The 17500-nt window shown below is 42.0% G+C and overlaps 1 protein-coding gene across 2 annotated transcripts in view; it reads right to left on the reverse strand.

The window, feature by feature from the left end:
* The window catches only part of pacs1 (phosphofurin acidic cluster sorting protein 1), a 139963-nt gene that overhangs the window by 42431 nt on the left and 80032 nt on the right, over positions 1–17500 (reverse strand). For both annotated transcript variants that reach the window (XM_080742175.1, XM_080742174.1), the window contains exons 5-6: positions 8699–8843; positions 425–516 (exon numbers count right to left, since the gene is read on the reverse strand). In XM_080742175.1, coding sequence (XP_080598301.1) covers positions 425–516; positions 8699–8843 — 237 coding nt within the window. The remainder of the gene's footprint in view (positions 1–424; positions 517–8698; positions 8844–17500) is intronic.

The raw sequence follows: 17500 nt of genomic DNA on the forward strand, positions 1-17500 counted from the left end.
ATACGTACTTGATACAGTCTTTTTTCACTCTCTATCAAATGTCTTTGCCAAAAAAATAGCCGTAGTTTCAATAATATCGATAATATCGATATTATCGATAATATCGATAATATTGATCAGTTTTTACCTCTCTCGTTGGTTTACACCAACATAAATTTTATGTGTGTCCTTCCTACTTTGGCTTATTCCTAGTTATTTTAAAGGCCTATTTGTACTTAGAATGTGTAAACATCAAAGGCAGGCCTTTAAAAAGTGCACTACCATCTACCTCAAGAAGTTCTGTATTTTTCTTTAAATAAAAATAAACATTTTTGCACTGAAACCGCTTTGATTGCGTGGTATCGAAAATGGTATCGAGTATCGAAATGTTTCAAAATATCGTATCGAAGTTAGAAATCCAGTATCGTGACAAGCCTACACACACCTGTCCATGGACGGGGTCATCACTGCCCTCCTGCTCTGACGAGTAGCTCTCCTCCTCCTCCTCCGAATAGTTGTCGATGTCTGGGGATCGGTCTGTGGGAGATTAGACGTGTTTAGTTCAGGGGTCTTCAATGTTTTCAGGCCCAAGGACCCCTTAGTTGAGAGAGAGAGATGAAGCAGGGACCCCCTACTATAACCCATAGATATCATATAGTTTCATCGTTTGACAGCACAATCATCAGCGTATTTCGGATTCGTGTCAATTTGTGTTTTCGGATATTTAACCACTTGAACCGTCGATACTTAATAAACTTGACCTTTCACTCTGTACTTAGTCTGCTCTTTTTACCCTCTACACGAAACCGCAAAAAATTGCAGATCTACAAGCTCACAACACCTCGCAGCGCGAGGCGTTGTGAGCTTGTAGATCTGCTATTTTTGGCTAAAGTTCTCAGAATTTGGACGCTAGGGTTCAAGTGGTTAATATAAAAAAGGAGAAAAAAAAGCTTCTATCACACAAAGATTTGGAGGACCACCTGTAACTCTGAGGACCCCCTAGGGGTCCCGGACCCCCTGTTGAAGACCCGTGGTTTAGTTTAGTTTATTATCACAATGTAATATAAAACGGAGACAGTGCATATAAAAAGAAACCCAAGTTATTGTGCAAGTAAAGACAGCAGGCTTGTTTGGAGTACTTTACTTCATTAAATAGCATACTGTAGATTAAAAGTTCAACGAGAACAATGCAAAAAATAATACACGTTTACAAGCAGTGCAATAAGGAAATAAAAGCAAAATAACTGCAACAAATGAAGAAAAAGACAAAAAAAGGGGGAAAGATTTGAAGATTACACACTAGAACTAAACCATTATGGACAACAAATGAGGAGGAAATTCAATATTTTTGTAGTTGTTTCTTAAATATTGGCAAGGACTGAGATGTGTCTAGAGAGCTCCACAACTGAGGTCTCTACAAATGTATGTTTAGAATTACGACAAAAGGGTAAAGAAGAAGGGAAAGATAGAGAGCAGATTGGATGAGGTTAAGACCCCACTGTTAGATGAAATAAATAAAATATGGATGTATAAATCCATAACTAAATAAGACTCAGAGGCAGCCAAAGGACTAATATCTTAAATTGTTGTATTTTGAAGAGAGCAGACAAGGAAGACAAACAGTGAGCATACCATCCTGGTGGCAGCGTTCTATTCTCCTAAAATGGAGGTTGACATACAGTATATAAGAATGACAGCATAACCGTGGAACGCTTTGATTGGTTCAACAAATCATAACAAGAGACACGTAGAGTACTGGTAACTTTCCACTAACCAGAACTTACAGTACGACCAAAACATGGTCTCAGGGTAAACAATGACCTATAGTGTAAGTTCAGACAGTAGTTCACATAATAGAACGTATATGGTCATATGAGCCTAATATATGAATCATACAATTATGTATCATAATTCATATCTAACAACAATCAATATGAATTGATAAAAATATGATATTAACCATAACAAAATATCCTATCAAGACCCCACGATGACGAAAACGTGTGGTTGTTGTTTGATCGTGTAGTTCCTTCTCAACCACCGCCTCTTTGAGAAGAATCAGATGACAGTAATTTGCGATGGGTTACGATCCCCCCGACTAAGTGTTGATGGAACGCGCCCGAGCTGCATTAGATTTTAACCACTTTAACCATTATTTTATGCTTTAACTTTAGAAAAATAGCAGATATACAAGCTCACAGCGCGGCACCGAGTGCCGCGCTGCGAGCTTGAAGATATGCTATTTTTGAAAAATCGTGAAAATGTGTGCAAGTCTTTGAATATCTTTGACCCGATCTTTGACCCGACTTCTAAATCCTTCTTCTAATCCATGCTGTTCTCAAACTTTTTCATGTCAAGGACCCCCAAAATTACAGGTATTTGGCCACGGACCTCCATCTCAAAATATGTTGTTCCAGGGACCACCGAGAAGCAAATATTTGAGTTACAAATGTTTGCTTTTAAATATATATATTCAAAGACTTACAAAAAAAACTCAAGATTTAAAAAAAATAGCAGATCTACAAGCTCGCAGCTGTGAGCCTAAATGGGTTAATTCAGGGATAAATTGATGCCAACGTCTTAGCAGCGCATCGACGTTACAGAGACGCTGATTAGGAAGAGAGGTCGTTTCCATTTCCAATTCCACGTCCTCCTGTCCTCTCCCTTCGACCTGCTCTGTCACCTCAGATAACCCAACACCAGCACTCTCTCTCCACAAAGTGACAGTCCTCTCTCAACGCCAGCGTTAAGTAAGAGTATCAATACGGCGAAGTAGAAATGCAAGTAACAGTCCGGAATTAAAATGTTTACTTGACTAAAGGTACAAAAGTATGGGCATAAAAATGTACTTTAAAGCACCAAAAGAAGGAAGAACTCATTATGGAAAATGTCCCATTCACAAGTTTTCATCTATCTATAAATGCGAGAAGTCTCAGCGTGTCTGTCTGTCCGCGGAGTGCAGTGCCAGGCCTCGACCCGACCCGACGCGCGGTTTTCCCGAACCAGCGCGAAACGTTCGGAATCTCCTTATGTGGGGCTGATCGTTGACATCAGGCTGCTCCGGAGGAAATCGGCGCAAGCGCTGACTCATTGTGACATCACTTCATAAAAGACTCTGACATCACGTACACCACATGAGTCAACACAAAATGCCATGGTTACGTTTTGAATGTCATCAGTATGACGTGTTCTGATGTTCATATGGGCATAAATGGACACAGGCAAACATAATTATGGTCAAAACGGCTCTTATGACAACAGGTATAATGGGGTTTGCATTAAAGGGTAGGGCATTCGCAGAGATCTCCATATATGGGCATAAAATGGGATGCGAGATCTCCATATATGGGCATAAGTGGACAAAGGCAAACAGATGGTCATAATGGGTCCTATGACAACAGGTATAATGGGGTTTGCATTAAAGGGGGAACCGGCACTGTGTCTGCAACACAGTCGGAGGCAAAGACAGATACAGAGATCTACATAATGGGCATAAAGGGACACAGACAAACAGATACAGAGATCTCCACATATGGGCATAAAATGGATGCAGACAGACAGATACAGATATCTCCATATATGAGCATAAATGGACACAGGAAAACAGCTGGTCAATACGGGTCCTACAGAGATCTCCATATATGGGCATAAAATGGACGCAGACAGACAGATAAGTCCTTATATGGGCATAAATGGACAAAGGCAAACAGATGGTTAAAACGGGTCCTACAGAGATCTCCATATATATGGGCATAAAATGGACGTAGACAGACAGATATCTCCATATATGGGCATAAATGGACACACGCAAACAGATGGTCAAAACGGATCCTATGACAACAGGTATAATGGGGTTTGCACTAAAGGGCGGAGCATTCATTCCCTATTTACATTGTTCCCGAGTTGGCCAGGTCGCCGACTAGACGCTCAGCCGCCCGAAGGACGGCCGAGCTTCTAGTGTATAAAATGTACAGTATAAAGATCTTTTTAAAATATCAGAGGACATTTGGTCCAAAGCTCACAATGCATCGCATCACGACGCATTGTGAGCTGGTTGAAGTGGTCAATGTATGTTTTGTAAGTCTACAAAGTAGTAATTCTACAACTAGTATCTAAAGTTGTCAAATAATTGTAGTTGAGCAAAAAGTATATTTTCCTCTGAGATGTAATGGTAGTAAGTAAAAAAAGAAAACTAAAAGAAAGAAAATTGGATATACTCCAGTAAAAAAAAAGCACAGTACTTGAGTAAAAGTACTTTACTCCACTGCTCAACACCTCCAGGCAGGATCAGAACGCTAGAACTTCTAGAAGGCGTGACAGACGGCGGTTAAATTGACCATTTTACAGTCAATATTACATTATGCGAGTGGGAATATTCATGAGTTCCCCTTTGGTGGAGTCTGGCACCCTTCGCTGTGCTCGCTGACAGCTCCGTACAATACTGTACTTCGCAGTAGATTTCACCTCGCACAACCCACGGAGGCACTGCGGTAGTTCCAGGGCACAGGCACGTGCACACATAGACATCAGAGGGGGCTTGAGCCCCTGCCCTTTTATCCGTCTGTAAAAAGTGCCCTCCCCCCAGACCATGAATGCAGTTTTTTGACCGTGGTGGAAGAAATGCATAATGCCCTCTTTTTCCATGCCATACCTGAAGGCAGCATTCAAGAGAATTGCCTTGTCCAAACTCCTCCTGAATTTGAATGCAGCATCTTATGTTGAAAGGATATTGTAGAAATCCATGCTGTACGCCACATCTCCAGTATTGACTTGATTATGCCTAGTTCAGTGTGGTATCAAGCACCGAAAATAGCCGACCTCCAAGCTCACAACGCGTCGCAGTGGAGGACAGGAGCGGCAATGGCTCAGGAGTAGAGGAACCGTCATTAGAACACAGAGGGTTCCCGAAGGGTTCCCAGTTCGATCCCGGTCTCCCCCATGCAGAGTTAGTGTCGAAGTGTCCTTGAGCAAGACTCTGAACCCCTAGTTGCTCCCGGTGAGCAGGTTGGTGCCTTGCATGGTTTCCTCCGCCATCGGTGTATGAATGTGTGTGTGAGTGAATGGATGAATGTAATGCACAATCTCTGTAAAGCGCCTTGGATAATTGGGCGCTATATAAATGCACCATTTACCATTTTACCGTTTTAGGTCTGCTATTTTCGATATTTTCACCAAAAAGCCCTTTTAGAAATGTCATCCCCTGCCTCTCTAACATTCTCTGCACGTCGGGGCACACCAGGTCCCATGCTCGCTCACACACACACACACACACACACACACACACACACACACACCATCTAATCACACACAGCCAACATTCCTAATCGTCCAATTTACACGGACCGACATTCACTCTTACATGCTCAACATCACTCACCGCTGCCGCAAAATGACAGCTCATCAACTCCCTGCGACTCCTTGTAGCGGCGTTTAGGTTTTCACCTTGTCAGCACGTCACTCTCCATGCAGGCTAGCTATACTGAATGTGTCGTATCGCGTACTTCTTTTAAATTCACAGGGTCTTTACTTTACTTCAGTTAACTTTCATACTGTGATCTCAGACTCTTGTTTGTTCTGGAACATCACACGGGAGCAGAGCCACCACTGAGGTGTCTGGCTGTCAGCACACTTCTAAAGTACATTATTTAAAGCCTTTTAAGAACTTTTTAATAACTCTAAAATTAAAAAAAAAATATATATATATATATATATTATATATATATATATATACCAGTAAGACTCCCTAATCGGGAGATAAGCGACCGTTGGTCGCTTATCTCCTGTCACACTGCTGACATCAGTATGACATCACACCGTACACAAATGACCCTTATATAAGACCGGCATTGTCTGACCTCACAAGCCCCATATTTGGACACGAACAACATATAACTCCATATGTTAAACAGTTGGTTGCTAGGGTAAAAAACATGGTTGCTATGGTAAACAGCTGGTTGCTAGGGTAAACAGTTGGTTGCTAGGGTAAAAAAATGATTGCTATGGTAAACAGTTGGTTGCTAGGGTAAAAAAAACATGGTTGCTATGGTAAACAGTTGGTTGCTAGGGTAAACAGTTGGTTGCTAGGGTAAAACCATGGTTGCTAAGGTGGTTGCTAACGTACACTAACAGACCAGCAACAACAGACTGTTGCCACAGCAACGTACACAAAGGTTTGTGTACACATCACACTGCTGACATCAGATGTCATACTGATGTCAGCAGTGTGATGTCATACTGATGCGGAGATATGAGCAGGGCAAAGGTGTGACGTGTGACGTGTGACCGACCGACGGACGGCCGGTGGAGGTTTTGATACTAAACTGCGACCTGACGGTCGCAATAATACCATTACGGCAGCAAAAAAACTGACAGATATAATGGATTCACATTTCTTATTTTCTGTTTGCAACACGTTAATTCATTCTACCCGAGATTACATTTAATACCCCCACTGGCCCACTTACTGTATACAAGTGAAGACATTTTAAGATATTTTGTAGGCCTGGAATTGCAGAAACTAAATTCAAGCCATTTTAAGACTTTTTAAGGAGCTGTGGTAACCCTGCACACCACCAAATACAATGCTAGATAATTGCAACAAGTGTTTTTCATCTAGACTTAGGTGCCGGCTACACGGAGCTGGATATTTCTGAAGCTAGACATTTTTTTGTGATGTTGGGGCTTGCAGCCACACGAAGCTGGATATTTCGGCCGTGAAGCTGGATATTTTTTAAACCGGATAAATAAGTGCTTGACAAGAGAGATTGACAAATATCCGATTCACTGGATCCGTGTAGACAGGGAACCCGGATATCTCTGAAGACTTTACTGTGTGTGTGCTTGTTAGACCTAGATATCTTTGTCATGTGGACCTAGATGTTTTTCTATGTGGATATCTGAAAAACCAGGATATATGAAAAATCCAGCTCTTTGTAGCCATGGCCAAAGAGTGTCCAACTGAAATTGATCCAGGGTGAAGAACTCTGCACTCCCAACCCCGTCAATCAATCCCTTCACTGATCATGTATGGATTATATTGATCCCCTGCGACACAGACCAATACTGTAAAAAAATAACCCCATCACGTGCATGTTTCAAAATATAGGGACATTCAAAAGATTACAGCCGAGTTAGAACCATCTTTCTGCATTCATCGTTATTGGATATTTCTGAATCATATGCAAGATCATTTTCTGGGTAAGCGGGTACTTAATGGGTCAATACCATATATCCTCTCGGTCCGGTGGATACCTCATTATGTCCAACGCTGTTACTTTTCAGGATTCAAATTAACCTGGAACGCATCCGTGTCATTTTCACCATTATTTTATGCTCTAACTATTGAAAAATAGCAGATATAATAGCTCACAGCGCGGCACCGAGTGCAGCGCTGCAAGCTTGTAGATCTGCTATTTTTGACTGTGCCAGTCTATGAATATATTGACCCGATTCTATAAATGTCTTATAAATCCTTCTTCTAAATCAGTGGTTCTCAAACTTTTTCTATGTCAAAGACCCCCAGGTATATATATAGGTATATTTGGCCACGGACCCCCATCTCAAAATAAGTTGTTCCAGGGACCCCCAGAAGTAGATAATTGAGTTACACAAGTTTGCTTTGAAAAATATATTCAAAGATTTGCTAAAAATATTTTTCAATAGCAGATCTACAAAGCTCGCGGCACTCGGTGCCGTGCTGTGAGCTTGTATATCTGCTATTTTTCAACAGATCCGGTACTTTTGATGCTTTTGTGTGACACTGTAGTATGATCAAGCAGGGCATTCATTTACGGGGGTGAAAATAAAAACCCACAAAAATGGAAAATACGGAGATACTGTAAGAGGCTTCCTCACGACAGCAACGATACTTGACACCATCGATGATACGTGACACCATCGATTGTGACTGCAGAGCTCGCTGTGCACTCACAGCTGATCAACCGATCAACATCGTCAATCCCCGAGGACCCGACTGATGGAGACATAATATTATTGTTACCCCCCTCATTATTGATCTTGACCCCTCACCCGACCCCACACACACACAGACAGGGGCGTCACAAGGGGGGGAAAAGTGGGACTGAGTTACTGTACTAGGGCCCAAGGTGGAGGGGCCTTAATTATTTTATACTTTAGCTATTGAAAAATAGCAGATATACAAGCTCACAGCGCGGCACTGAGTGCTGCGCTGTGAGCTTGGAGATCTGCTATTTTTGAAAAGTCGTGAAAATGTGTGCAAATCTTTGAAAATAATGGATTTTTTAAGCAAACATTTGTAATTCAAATTTTGCTTCTGGGGGGTCCCTGGAACTAAATGTGTGGAGATGGGGTCCATGGCCAAATCATTTTGGGGTCCTTCACATGGAAAGGTTTGAGCACCACTGAAATAGAAACATAGGTCTTTCAAAAAACCTTGGGATTTGAAATATTCAAAGACTTGCACAAACTTTCACGATTTTTCAAAAATAGCAGATCTACAAGCTCACAGCGCGGCACTTGAGCTTGTATATCTTCTATGTTTCAATAGTTAAAGCACAAAATAACACGTAATAATGCGTTCCCAGTCTAAATGGAGTTCTTCATGGAATATGAAGAACATTCATGGGGGCCCGCAGTGAATCCTTGTACCTAGGGCCCAGAATTTGGTGCGACACCCTTGCACACACACACACACACACACACACACACACACACACACACACACACAGACTCTTCTCACCAGACATCTTGGCCTTGGGTCCCTCGTGGTCGATGGGCTGGCTGGACAGCGAGTAGACGCGCACCTCGGCCACGGGCAGAGAGACGTCCTTCAGCTGACTGTGCAGGCCCAGGACCTGGGCTCCTTCACTGGGGTGCTGCATCACCTGGAGACATGGAGGGAGGGAGAGGATTTTACCTCTTAAACCCATTAAAAGGAGTAGTTCACCCCCAAAATGTATTGTTTAGTTTTTTGTTTTGTCGCATTCCTAAGCCAATAATTTGTGTCTCCATAGGGAACCACTGCTGGTCATCAAATTATTGGCTTAGGAATACGACAAAAACAAAAGAAATATCCATGAAGTCTCCACAGGGTGATTAACTCTCCTACTGCCAGATTATTTATTTATTTATTGGGTCTGGTGCCATCAAAAAGCGGCTTACCTTTGCGACGTTATAGTAGATAGACAGACAGACAGACATTTATTTTTTTATTTTTATTTTTTTTGGTTGTGCAATAGTGCACTTTGGTCTGCCAGGCAGCAGAGGGCGGCGTCATGCGAGAATGAATGTGAATTTGCCTGTTATGTGTTGAAGAAGAAGAAGACCAGTGACTGGCCACAGAGCCTTACAGCCAGAGGAAATCAACAAGGAAGTGAATTGTTCTCCGTTGATCTAACGCATAATGGATTTTTTACACCATCACCGCGGAAAATGTGTTTACAGTAGGCGGCCGCGCGACCCCTCATCAGCTTACAGTCATCAGACGAACGAACCGAACGAGCGCCGTATTGGCGGAGAGGTCTTGCGAAATCGGGCGAACGTGAACGTTCAAAGCGTGGAGAGAGTTAATGGATTGAAAAAAAGTAGTTTTTTGGGGTGAGCTATATCTGGTTGTCAGGCTGTGACCGCACAAAATAATCATATTTGAACTGGGGGTGGGGACCCTGACAAGCACTTGGAATTGTGGGAGTTGAAACAGAGAGATATTATTGTGAAAGCTATTGAATAGCTATCGCCAAAATAAAAGTCTGGGTTTCCGAGGCTACACCACAGGTGTCTAAGTGAGCAAAGCACTCAAAATCCCATTAAAGATGTCAAAAGCATACTTGTTGAAAATAATTAATTGGTCTTAAGGCAATCAGGTGAAAATGAAAAACACTTTAGACTTCATTCATCATTTAGAAAAGGTAGTGTTCACAATTTACAGCGTTTTGAAGTTAGAGCTAAGAAGGCTGTATCGCTGTAATGCTCAGAAATGCTTTTTGAAGCAAAGAGAATATGATTCACTAGAAAGATGCAATTGGAAATTGCAAGTGTGGTAGACTTGACACTCCTTGTCCCTATTCGAACGGAGCTAACCATTCCATCCTAGTCCCTTTTATGCCCATATATGGAGATCCATGATGTCATACTGTGTCAGTCTCATGTCGTCTATGATGTCAGACATCTATGATGTCAATCATCTCCATATTTGGGAAAAGTTAACATTTAAATTAATCGCACGAAAGAGCCCTGACAGCACATGGTAGGTTCTACAGACTCTAAATTTCGCACGCAGATAGCTCAGACCTTTTTGCCTAAGTTCTTAGCTAGGCCTCGACCCGACTCGATATGCGGTTTTCCGGAACCAACGCGAAGGGTTCAGAATCTCCATATGCAGAGTTCTGACTACTAATTGAAGCCAATGGACGACGAATCCGAATTGCAAGAAAGAGCCCTGACAGCACATTTTGGTTGGTGCTACAGACTCCAAATTTCGCACGCAGATAGCTCAGACCTTTGCCTACGTTCTTAGAATAACATATCTCTTAGCAAAATGCAAGGAATCGATTCCCGATGAAGCCAGTCGATTTGACATATGGCCCAAGTGCGTGCCACCAAAACTGTGGGAGGAGTAGCGCGGCAAAATAAAGTTTATCTAGGAAGGGAAAGAAAAACTGGAAATATGGATGGAATAAAGTCGGACAAGTACTATAGTCTGGTTGCCCTGCAGGGGAAACCACAACTAAAAACGAAAAGATGAGAGTGGGAACACATATTTCCGTATACAAAAATAACGCATTGTATTTTAAAACATCTTTAAAACATATTTTTTAGAAATATCCATTCCTGCCAAGCAGCAAGCTAGGCAGCCTTGGACTCGTTTCATTTACATAAGGACTTATTTACATGACTGCAAAGGCGAAACGGAAGCGGGGGCGCATCTGCTTCATTTCCAATCATTTCCAGTGCTTCAGATTATGCAGACCGCTTGCCAGAAGCATTTGGAAATTGTGTGAGCCAATTTGTCCTGAGCGCCTCTAGATGCAGAACAGGGTCGAGAAGTGTGGAATTATTCTAATGCGTGTTCACACTGTGAAAGGAAGCTAACGTGAATGAGCTTCTGGTAGACTGGTTTGAACGTCACGAGTATGCAAATGAAAAAACCTCACCGGAATGTTCCTTAATTCAGAACGGGTACACATTATTGTGTATCATTATTTTAAGCTTTAACTATTGAAAAATAGCAGATATACAAGCTCACAGCGCGGCACCGAGTGCCGCGCTGCGAGCTTGTAGATCTGCTATTTTTGAAAAATCGTGAAAATTCGAACTTTGACCCGATTCTATAAGTGTCTTTTGAATCCTTCTAAGGTTTTTTGAAAAACCTATGTTTCTATGTCAGCAATCTGGCTAGCCATCGTCAAAGAAAAGGTCCTTTTCACTTAAATAGAGCTCAGTTAGTCTGTTCTTGAAAGACTACTATGTCAGTGTTTTTCAAACCTTAAATATTTGGCCACAGACCCCCATCTCAAAATATTTAGTTCCAGGGACCACCCAGAAGCAAAATTTGAGTTACAAACGTTCGCTTTGAAAATAAATATATTCAAAGATTTGCACACATTTTCACGACTTTTTCAAAAATAGCAGATCTACAAGCTCGCAGCGCGGCACTCGGTGCCGCGCTGTGAGCTTGTATATCTGCTATTTTTCAATAGCTAAAGCATTCAATAATTCTAGGCCTAAATGGGTTAAGAAAATGGAGAAAGAAAATACAATTTCTAAGAGCTAGATCCTGAATTCAGGGACGACCTTGAGGGGTACATAAATCGTCGCCGTCGGGTGGAAACCTCATATGTTCGAATTAAACGTGTTACTTTTCAGGATTCAAATTCCAAAACGGCAAAAGTAGCAGATCTACAAGCTCACGTTCGATTCCCGATCAGGACGACCTTTGCCGCATCATGTCACTCCCCATCTCTCCCCCCATTTCCTGTCAGTCTACTGTCCTATCAATAAAGGCATAAAAGACCCCCACCAACAAAAACAAATCTATAAAACGAGAACATTTGTGCAATATCTGAATATATTTTCTTTAAAAGCGAACAATTTGACTCATATCTTTGCTTCTGGGGGTCCCTGGAACAACATATTTTGAGATAGGGATCTGCGGTCAAATACATATAATTCTAGGAGGTTCTTGACATTAAAAACTTTGAGCACCACAGATAAAGAAACATATGCTTTTCAGAAAACCATTGTGATTTAGAAGACATTTTTAGGTATGTTTGAGGTCTTAATGGGTTGAAAGAAACATACATGTGAATTTAAAAAGGTACACATGGTGGGGTATAGGTGTGAAATAAGGAGCGTGTGCGGTGTGTGTGTGTGTGTGTGTGTGTGTGTGTGTGTGTGTGTGTGTGTGTGTGTGTCTATGTGCGTGCGTTCTAGGGATGGGACGATACGCGATATTTTCGTTTATCGTGATAAAAACACTCACAATAATCGTATCGTGGAGATTTAATTCATCGTGATATCATCCTCCGTCATGCACTGGGATCAATTCACCTTTTATTTGCCAAGCTGCATATTCGCTGCATATTCGGTACCACTTGGAATTGGTAAAAGGTACTTATAATATATATACTTTATAGTCTTTTTTTCACTCTCTATCAAATGTCTTTGCCAAAAAATAGCAGATCTACAAGCTCACACGACGCGTTGTGAGCTTGTAGATCTGCTATTTTTTGGCAAATGTTCCGCCCCAGGATAATGGATTTTGATTATCGTGATAATATCGTAAATCGCAATTTCTTTCGTCACAACAATCGTGATATGAAATGTTCATATCGTCCCATCCCTAGTGTGTGTATGTGTGTGTGTGTGTGTGTGTGTGTGTGTGTGTGTGTGTGTGTGTGTGTGTGTGTGTGTGTGTGCGTGCGTACGTGTGTACGTGTGTGTGTGTGTGCGTAGGTGATGAGAGCCACAGGTGCGCCTGAGCAGCGCCAGGAGTAATGACAGGGGAGGAGAATAGAGAAAGGCGGGAAAGAGATGAGATGAGGAGAGGAGAGGACGTTAATGGAAGTATAGGAGAGAGAGCCAGAGAAAAGCCCGGAGGACACGGAGAAGAGAGGCCATAACAAAGCATGGATGCAACCGACGCAGAGAGAGAGAGAGAACGCGGCGTACGTGTGAAACAGACGTTAATACCTGAGAGCAATGTGTTCTCGCCGTGTGCTTATAAGATCAGCACGCTTCTGCAAACGTATGTGTGTGTGTGTCTATGGTCTGTGTGTGTGTGTGTGTGTGTGTGTGTGCGCGTGTGTTTTACTATTCTTATGAGGACGAAATGTCCCCACAAATGTAGTAGAATTCGAGAGGTAGACGTTGAGAGGAGGACCATTTTCCTTGTCCACACAAGAAAATGTTTGTTTTCTGGTTAAAAAACAGATTTTAATAGATACATTTACGATTAGAAATGGGTTCAGGTTGGGGTTATAGTGTTTAGGATTAGGCATTTAGAAGTTAGGGATTATACTGTAATTCGATAGAGTTATGCCTGATTGATACTTGGTTGCGCCAACTTGCGCGTTGTGCACCAAAAAAATCGACAAGCTCGTAGCTTGTAGACCGGCTATTTTTCATCTTCAGGCTTTATGGTAAATGGCAAACAAAACGGAATAATGACATCCATAAAATAAAACGTTGGTGTCCTTGCAAGTATAGTAATAAATGTGTGTTTGTGTGTGTGTGTGTGTGTGTGTGTGTGTGTGTGTGTGTGTGTATGTGTACGTGCGTGCACATGAGTGTCTGTGCGTCATCAAGCCTGTGTGTTCGTGTCTTGTCTGTGACTGTGTGTGTGTGTGTGGCGGGGGGAGCACATGTGTGCCTGTGCGTCATCGACTGTGTGTGTGTGTGTGTGTGTGTGTGTGTGTTTCTCTCAGCACCCTGGTCACACCATCAGTGAGTTAATAAAGGCAGCAGGAGACTCAGCCTCGTTCCTCAGAGGAACATCCTGTTGTACACAACACAAACACGCAACACACCGCATGGCTGAGGCCTAATTCATCATGCCTCTGTGATACGACGAAAATAACTGACTAACAACAAACGAACAGCGCGTCGCACTGTAGATCGTAGCGTTAAATAGGGCAGCACGATATGGACAAAACGTCAAATCTCTGTATTCATGCCAAATATTTCGATATCGATACGATATTACCATACAAATTTCATATTTAATATTTTAAGTTGCAACAGTGAAAACTAAGCATTATTCAAAAAACAGCATAATAGTATCAATATCACTCTTGATTTTAAGTGCTTTTGGGTTCCCACACTTGTTATTTTGATATTCTAAATGTAGCAAAAGTCAAAGGCAATGGCGATGGCGGAGGAAACCATGCAAGGCACCAACCTGCTCACCGGGAGCAACTAGGGGTTCAGAGTCTTGCTCAACGACTCTTCGACACTAACTCTGGGGGAGCCCAGGATCAAACTGGGAACTCTTCGGGAAGCCTCTGTGTTCTAAGACGGCAACTCTACCCCTGAGCCACTGCCGCGTTAAAGATACTTCCCTAAGATAAACTTACATACATCCTACATCCTTCAGCAGCCTAACACGGCTATGTCCGGTGCGTCACAGGAGCGTAAAGGAGAAAGACACTGGAGCAGCTCGGACAATTAAAGCCTGTTATTCATGTGCTAGTACAAAAAATAATGACTGACGTTTCAGTCTTTTGGCCTTCCTCAGAGTCATAATGGCATTAACTAGGGAGGCATATACTTATACAGATGGTAGTTGGCTCTCTGTAATATGGTAATAGCATATATTACTGTATATTATATTACTGCCATACTGTGTGTTAATGGTTTTGAGACCAATTTAACTAGACTCCACTTAATAGTAATTCATATTTACCATTTGAGTACATACCTGCATTACTCCATCCATACAGTACATACTCAAACTATAATGTAAGCGGGAAACGGTCTGCCTTGAGTCCATATTTATAACATAATATAATGTGTTTTATCAGTGACCTACGGAGTGGTGTGTATCAGATAAGATGAGATACTGTATAAATGTATGGGCTTATCTAATAGTTGATACGGCATTGAAGTGGATTGTTATATTGAAGTAATCTTTTCACTGTAACCTCGGAGCGATACAGTACATTTCGTAACTGAAAGTTCTTCTTGTGAAAGCAAGGAACTTATTGTAAAGTAGTCTGTCACGTCTACCAAACTGATGCCGTTTTAACTTAACATCATTCAGAATCAGCACGTGGCCCTTCACTCACTTTATGGAGGTCACCATGGCGCTGTGGAGGGAGAGCGTTGTTGCTTTGCGGACAAATTAGCTAAAAATGTACAGAATGTTTGATTTATGGCGACTTTGTGGTGGCCGTGACGGGATAAGAGGGGTTAAAAAAAAGTCCAAACACACGGTTGATTTAATGCACTGTGGCTGGATTTGAGCTTGAATGAAGGTTAAGTGAAGGCTTTTCCATCATGTGAATACAGAAAATATGTGCAGCGTGGCTCTGTAGGAAGCTAGCCATCTAGAAGTAGTCTTTCAGGCAAAAATCGTGCACTATGAAAGAAGCATGAAATTTGGCACACAGTTAGAACATGCCATATGGAACATTTTTGGCTATAGGGCCATCGCAGATTTGTCTTGGGAAACTTGTGCGAGCCAATCAAAGTTGGGCTCTCATAGACTTTACTATAGAGTGAAATAATACAAAAAATAAATATGCTTTAAGTAGCATGTGAGGGGTCAAACTAGGTGTTTTTCGGGATTCTGAATCCAATGCAAGCATTTGTTTTGCATGAAAAACATTCCTTTCCGAGAAACGGCCGCCACAAAACTGTGAAAAGTGATGACTCATCACTAAACCATAGTTTTTATGGGATCTGTTTTTAGCCCAAGGGATGATTGGCTCCCACAAGTTTCCCAAGACAAATCTGCGATTGCCCTATAGCCAAAAATGTTCCATAATGGCATGTTCTAACTGTGTGCCAAATTTCATACTTCTTTCATAAAGTGCACGATTCCATCAAAATACTGCCCGAAACGCCTGGACTAAAGGGGGTCTGTCTGTCAGTGCGTGCGTGCGTGCGTGCGTGCACGTCTGGGGCAAATCTTGAAAATCCCTTTTTTAAATATATTTATATACAGTATGCAGTTCCATAGTTTTTGGGGGGGGATATTTACAGATCCCCTCTTCTTTTTCCTCAGGGTTTGATCCCACAGCCTTTTGTCTTCCCAGACATTCCCATATATATATATTTTGTTTGAACTTAGATTTGACTAGACCTGGCCTACAGGGGAATGATGAAAGTCAGGAACGATACAAGTTGTGAATACATGCCTCAACTGGTTATGCAATACCCGCTGTACCTGTTGCACAAAGTCATTGTGCAGCGAATTACGAAATTGGGCTCAAGTGGTTCATTGATCCGTTGAAAACAAATTATATAAAAAAGGAGCTTCTCGATTATTATCGAAAAAGCAGTCAATAGAAGAATCTATACGAAGATCATGGACAGCTGTAGCTCTAACAACTGGTTCTCAACCTGTGGGAGATTACAGTAAAGTGACAATTTGCCGAGCTGCATATCTATACTATAATTTTGCGAATGTCTGAGTGAGTGAGTGAGTGAGTGTCTGTCTGTCTGTCTGTCTGAAACAGCGTTTCTCCTCAGTGGCTGGAGCAATTGATCTGAAATCACATCACCATTAGCATATGAACACACCTAACATAACTGTGAAGCCCGTTTGTCACTTTCACAAATCGTATGCTGTATATTATCATTTTTATGGTGTATCTACTATCTATTCTGCATCTAGCTTGAGGCTCATCTATTCTGCATCTAGCATGAGGCAACATGTTTAACCAGCTCTCTCTCTGTGTGTGTGTGTGTGTGTGTGTGTGTGTGTGTGTGTGTGTGTGTGTGTGTGTGTGTGTGTGTGTGTGTGTGTGTGTGTGTGTGTGTGTGTGTGCAGGCAGGCAGGCGGGTGTGTGCGTGGGCGGGTGGGCTGGGGGGGGTAGCCATTAAACGAAACGGGTATTTCTTACATTGATGCTCCTACATATTATCATGCAAGCACCAGTTAAAGTTACTTTCCATCCCTCATATACTGTATGCACAGTGCACATCCCATAACCCACACACTGCACATCATTTTGGAGCTCATATCTTTGAACGGGTAAGGGCTAGTCCTCTATAATTGGGAAAACGGACCTAGAAATAACGTACTTGATAAGAGGTTTTTATTCCCCTCTCTACCAAATCTCTTTGCCAAAGAATTGCCGATCTACAAGCTCACAACACGTCGCCTTAGATCTGCTATTTTTTGGCAAATGTTCTGCCCCAGGATAATGGATGTTGGGGAATATTGTAAATCGCAACTTCTTTGGTCACAATAATCGTGATATGACATTTTCATATGGTCCCTTCCCTAGAACCACTGCCCTAATACCAGGGTTCCCAAACATCTTTACCAATTAATTTCCAAAACTTTTCCAGAATATTTAACCAGATTTCCAGGACT

Source organism: Nannobrachium achirus (assembly GCF_963921795.1).
Source record: "Nannobrachium achirus genome assembly, chromosome: 14".
Lineage (NCBI taxonomy): Eukaryota > Metazoa > Chordata > Actinopteri > Myctophiformes > Myctophidae > Nannobrachium > Nannobrachium achirus.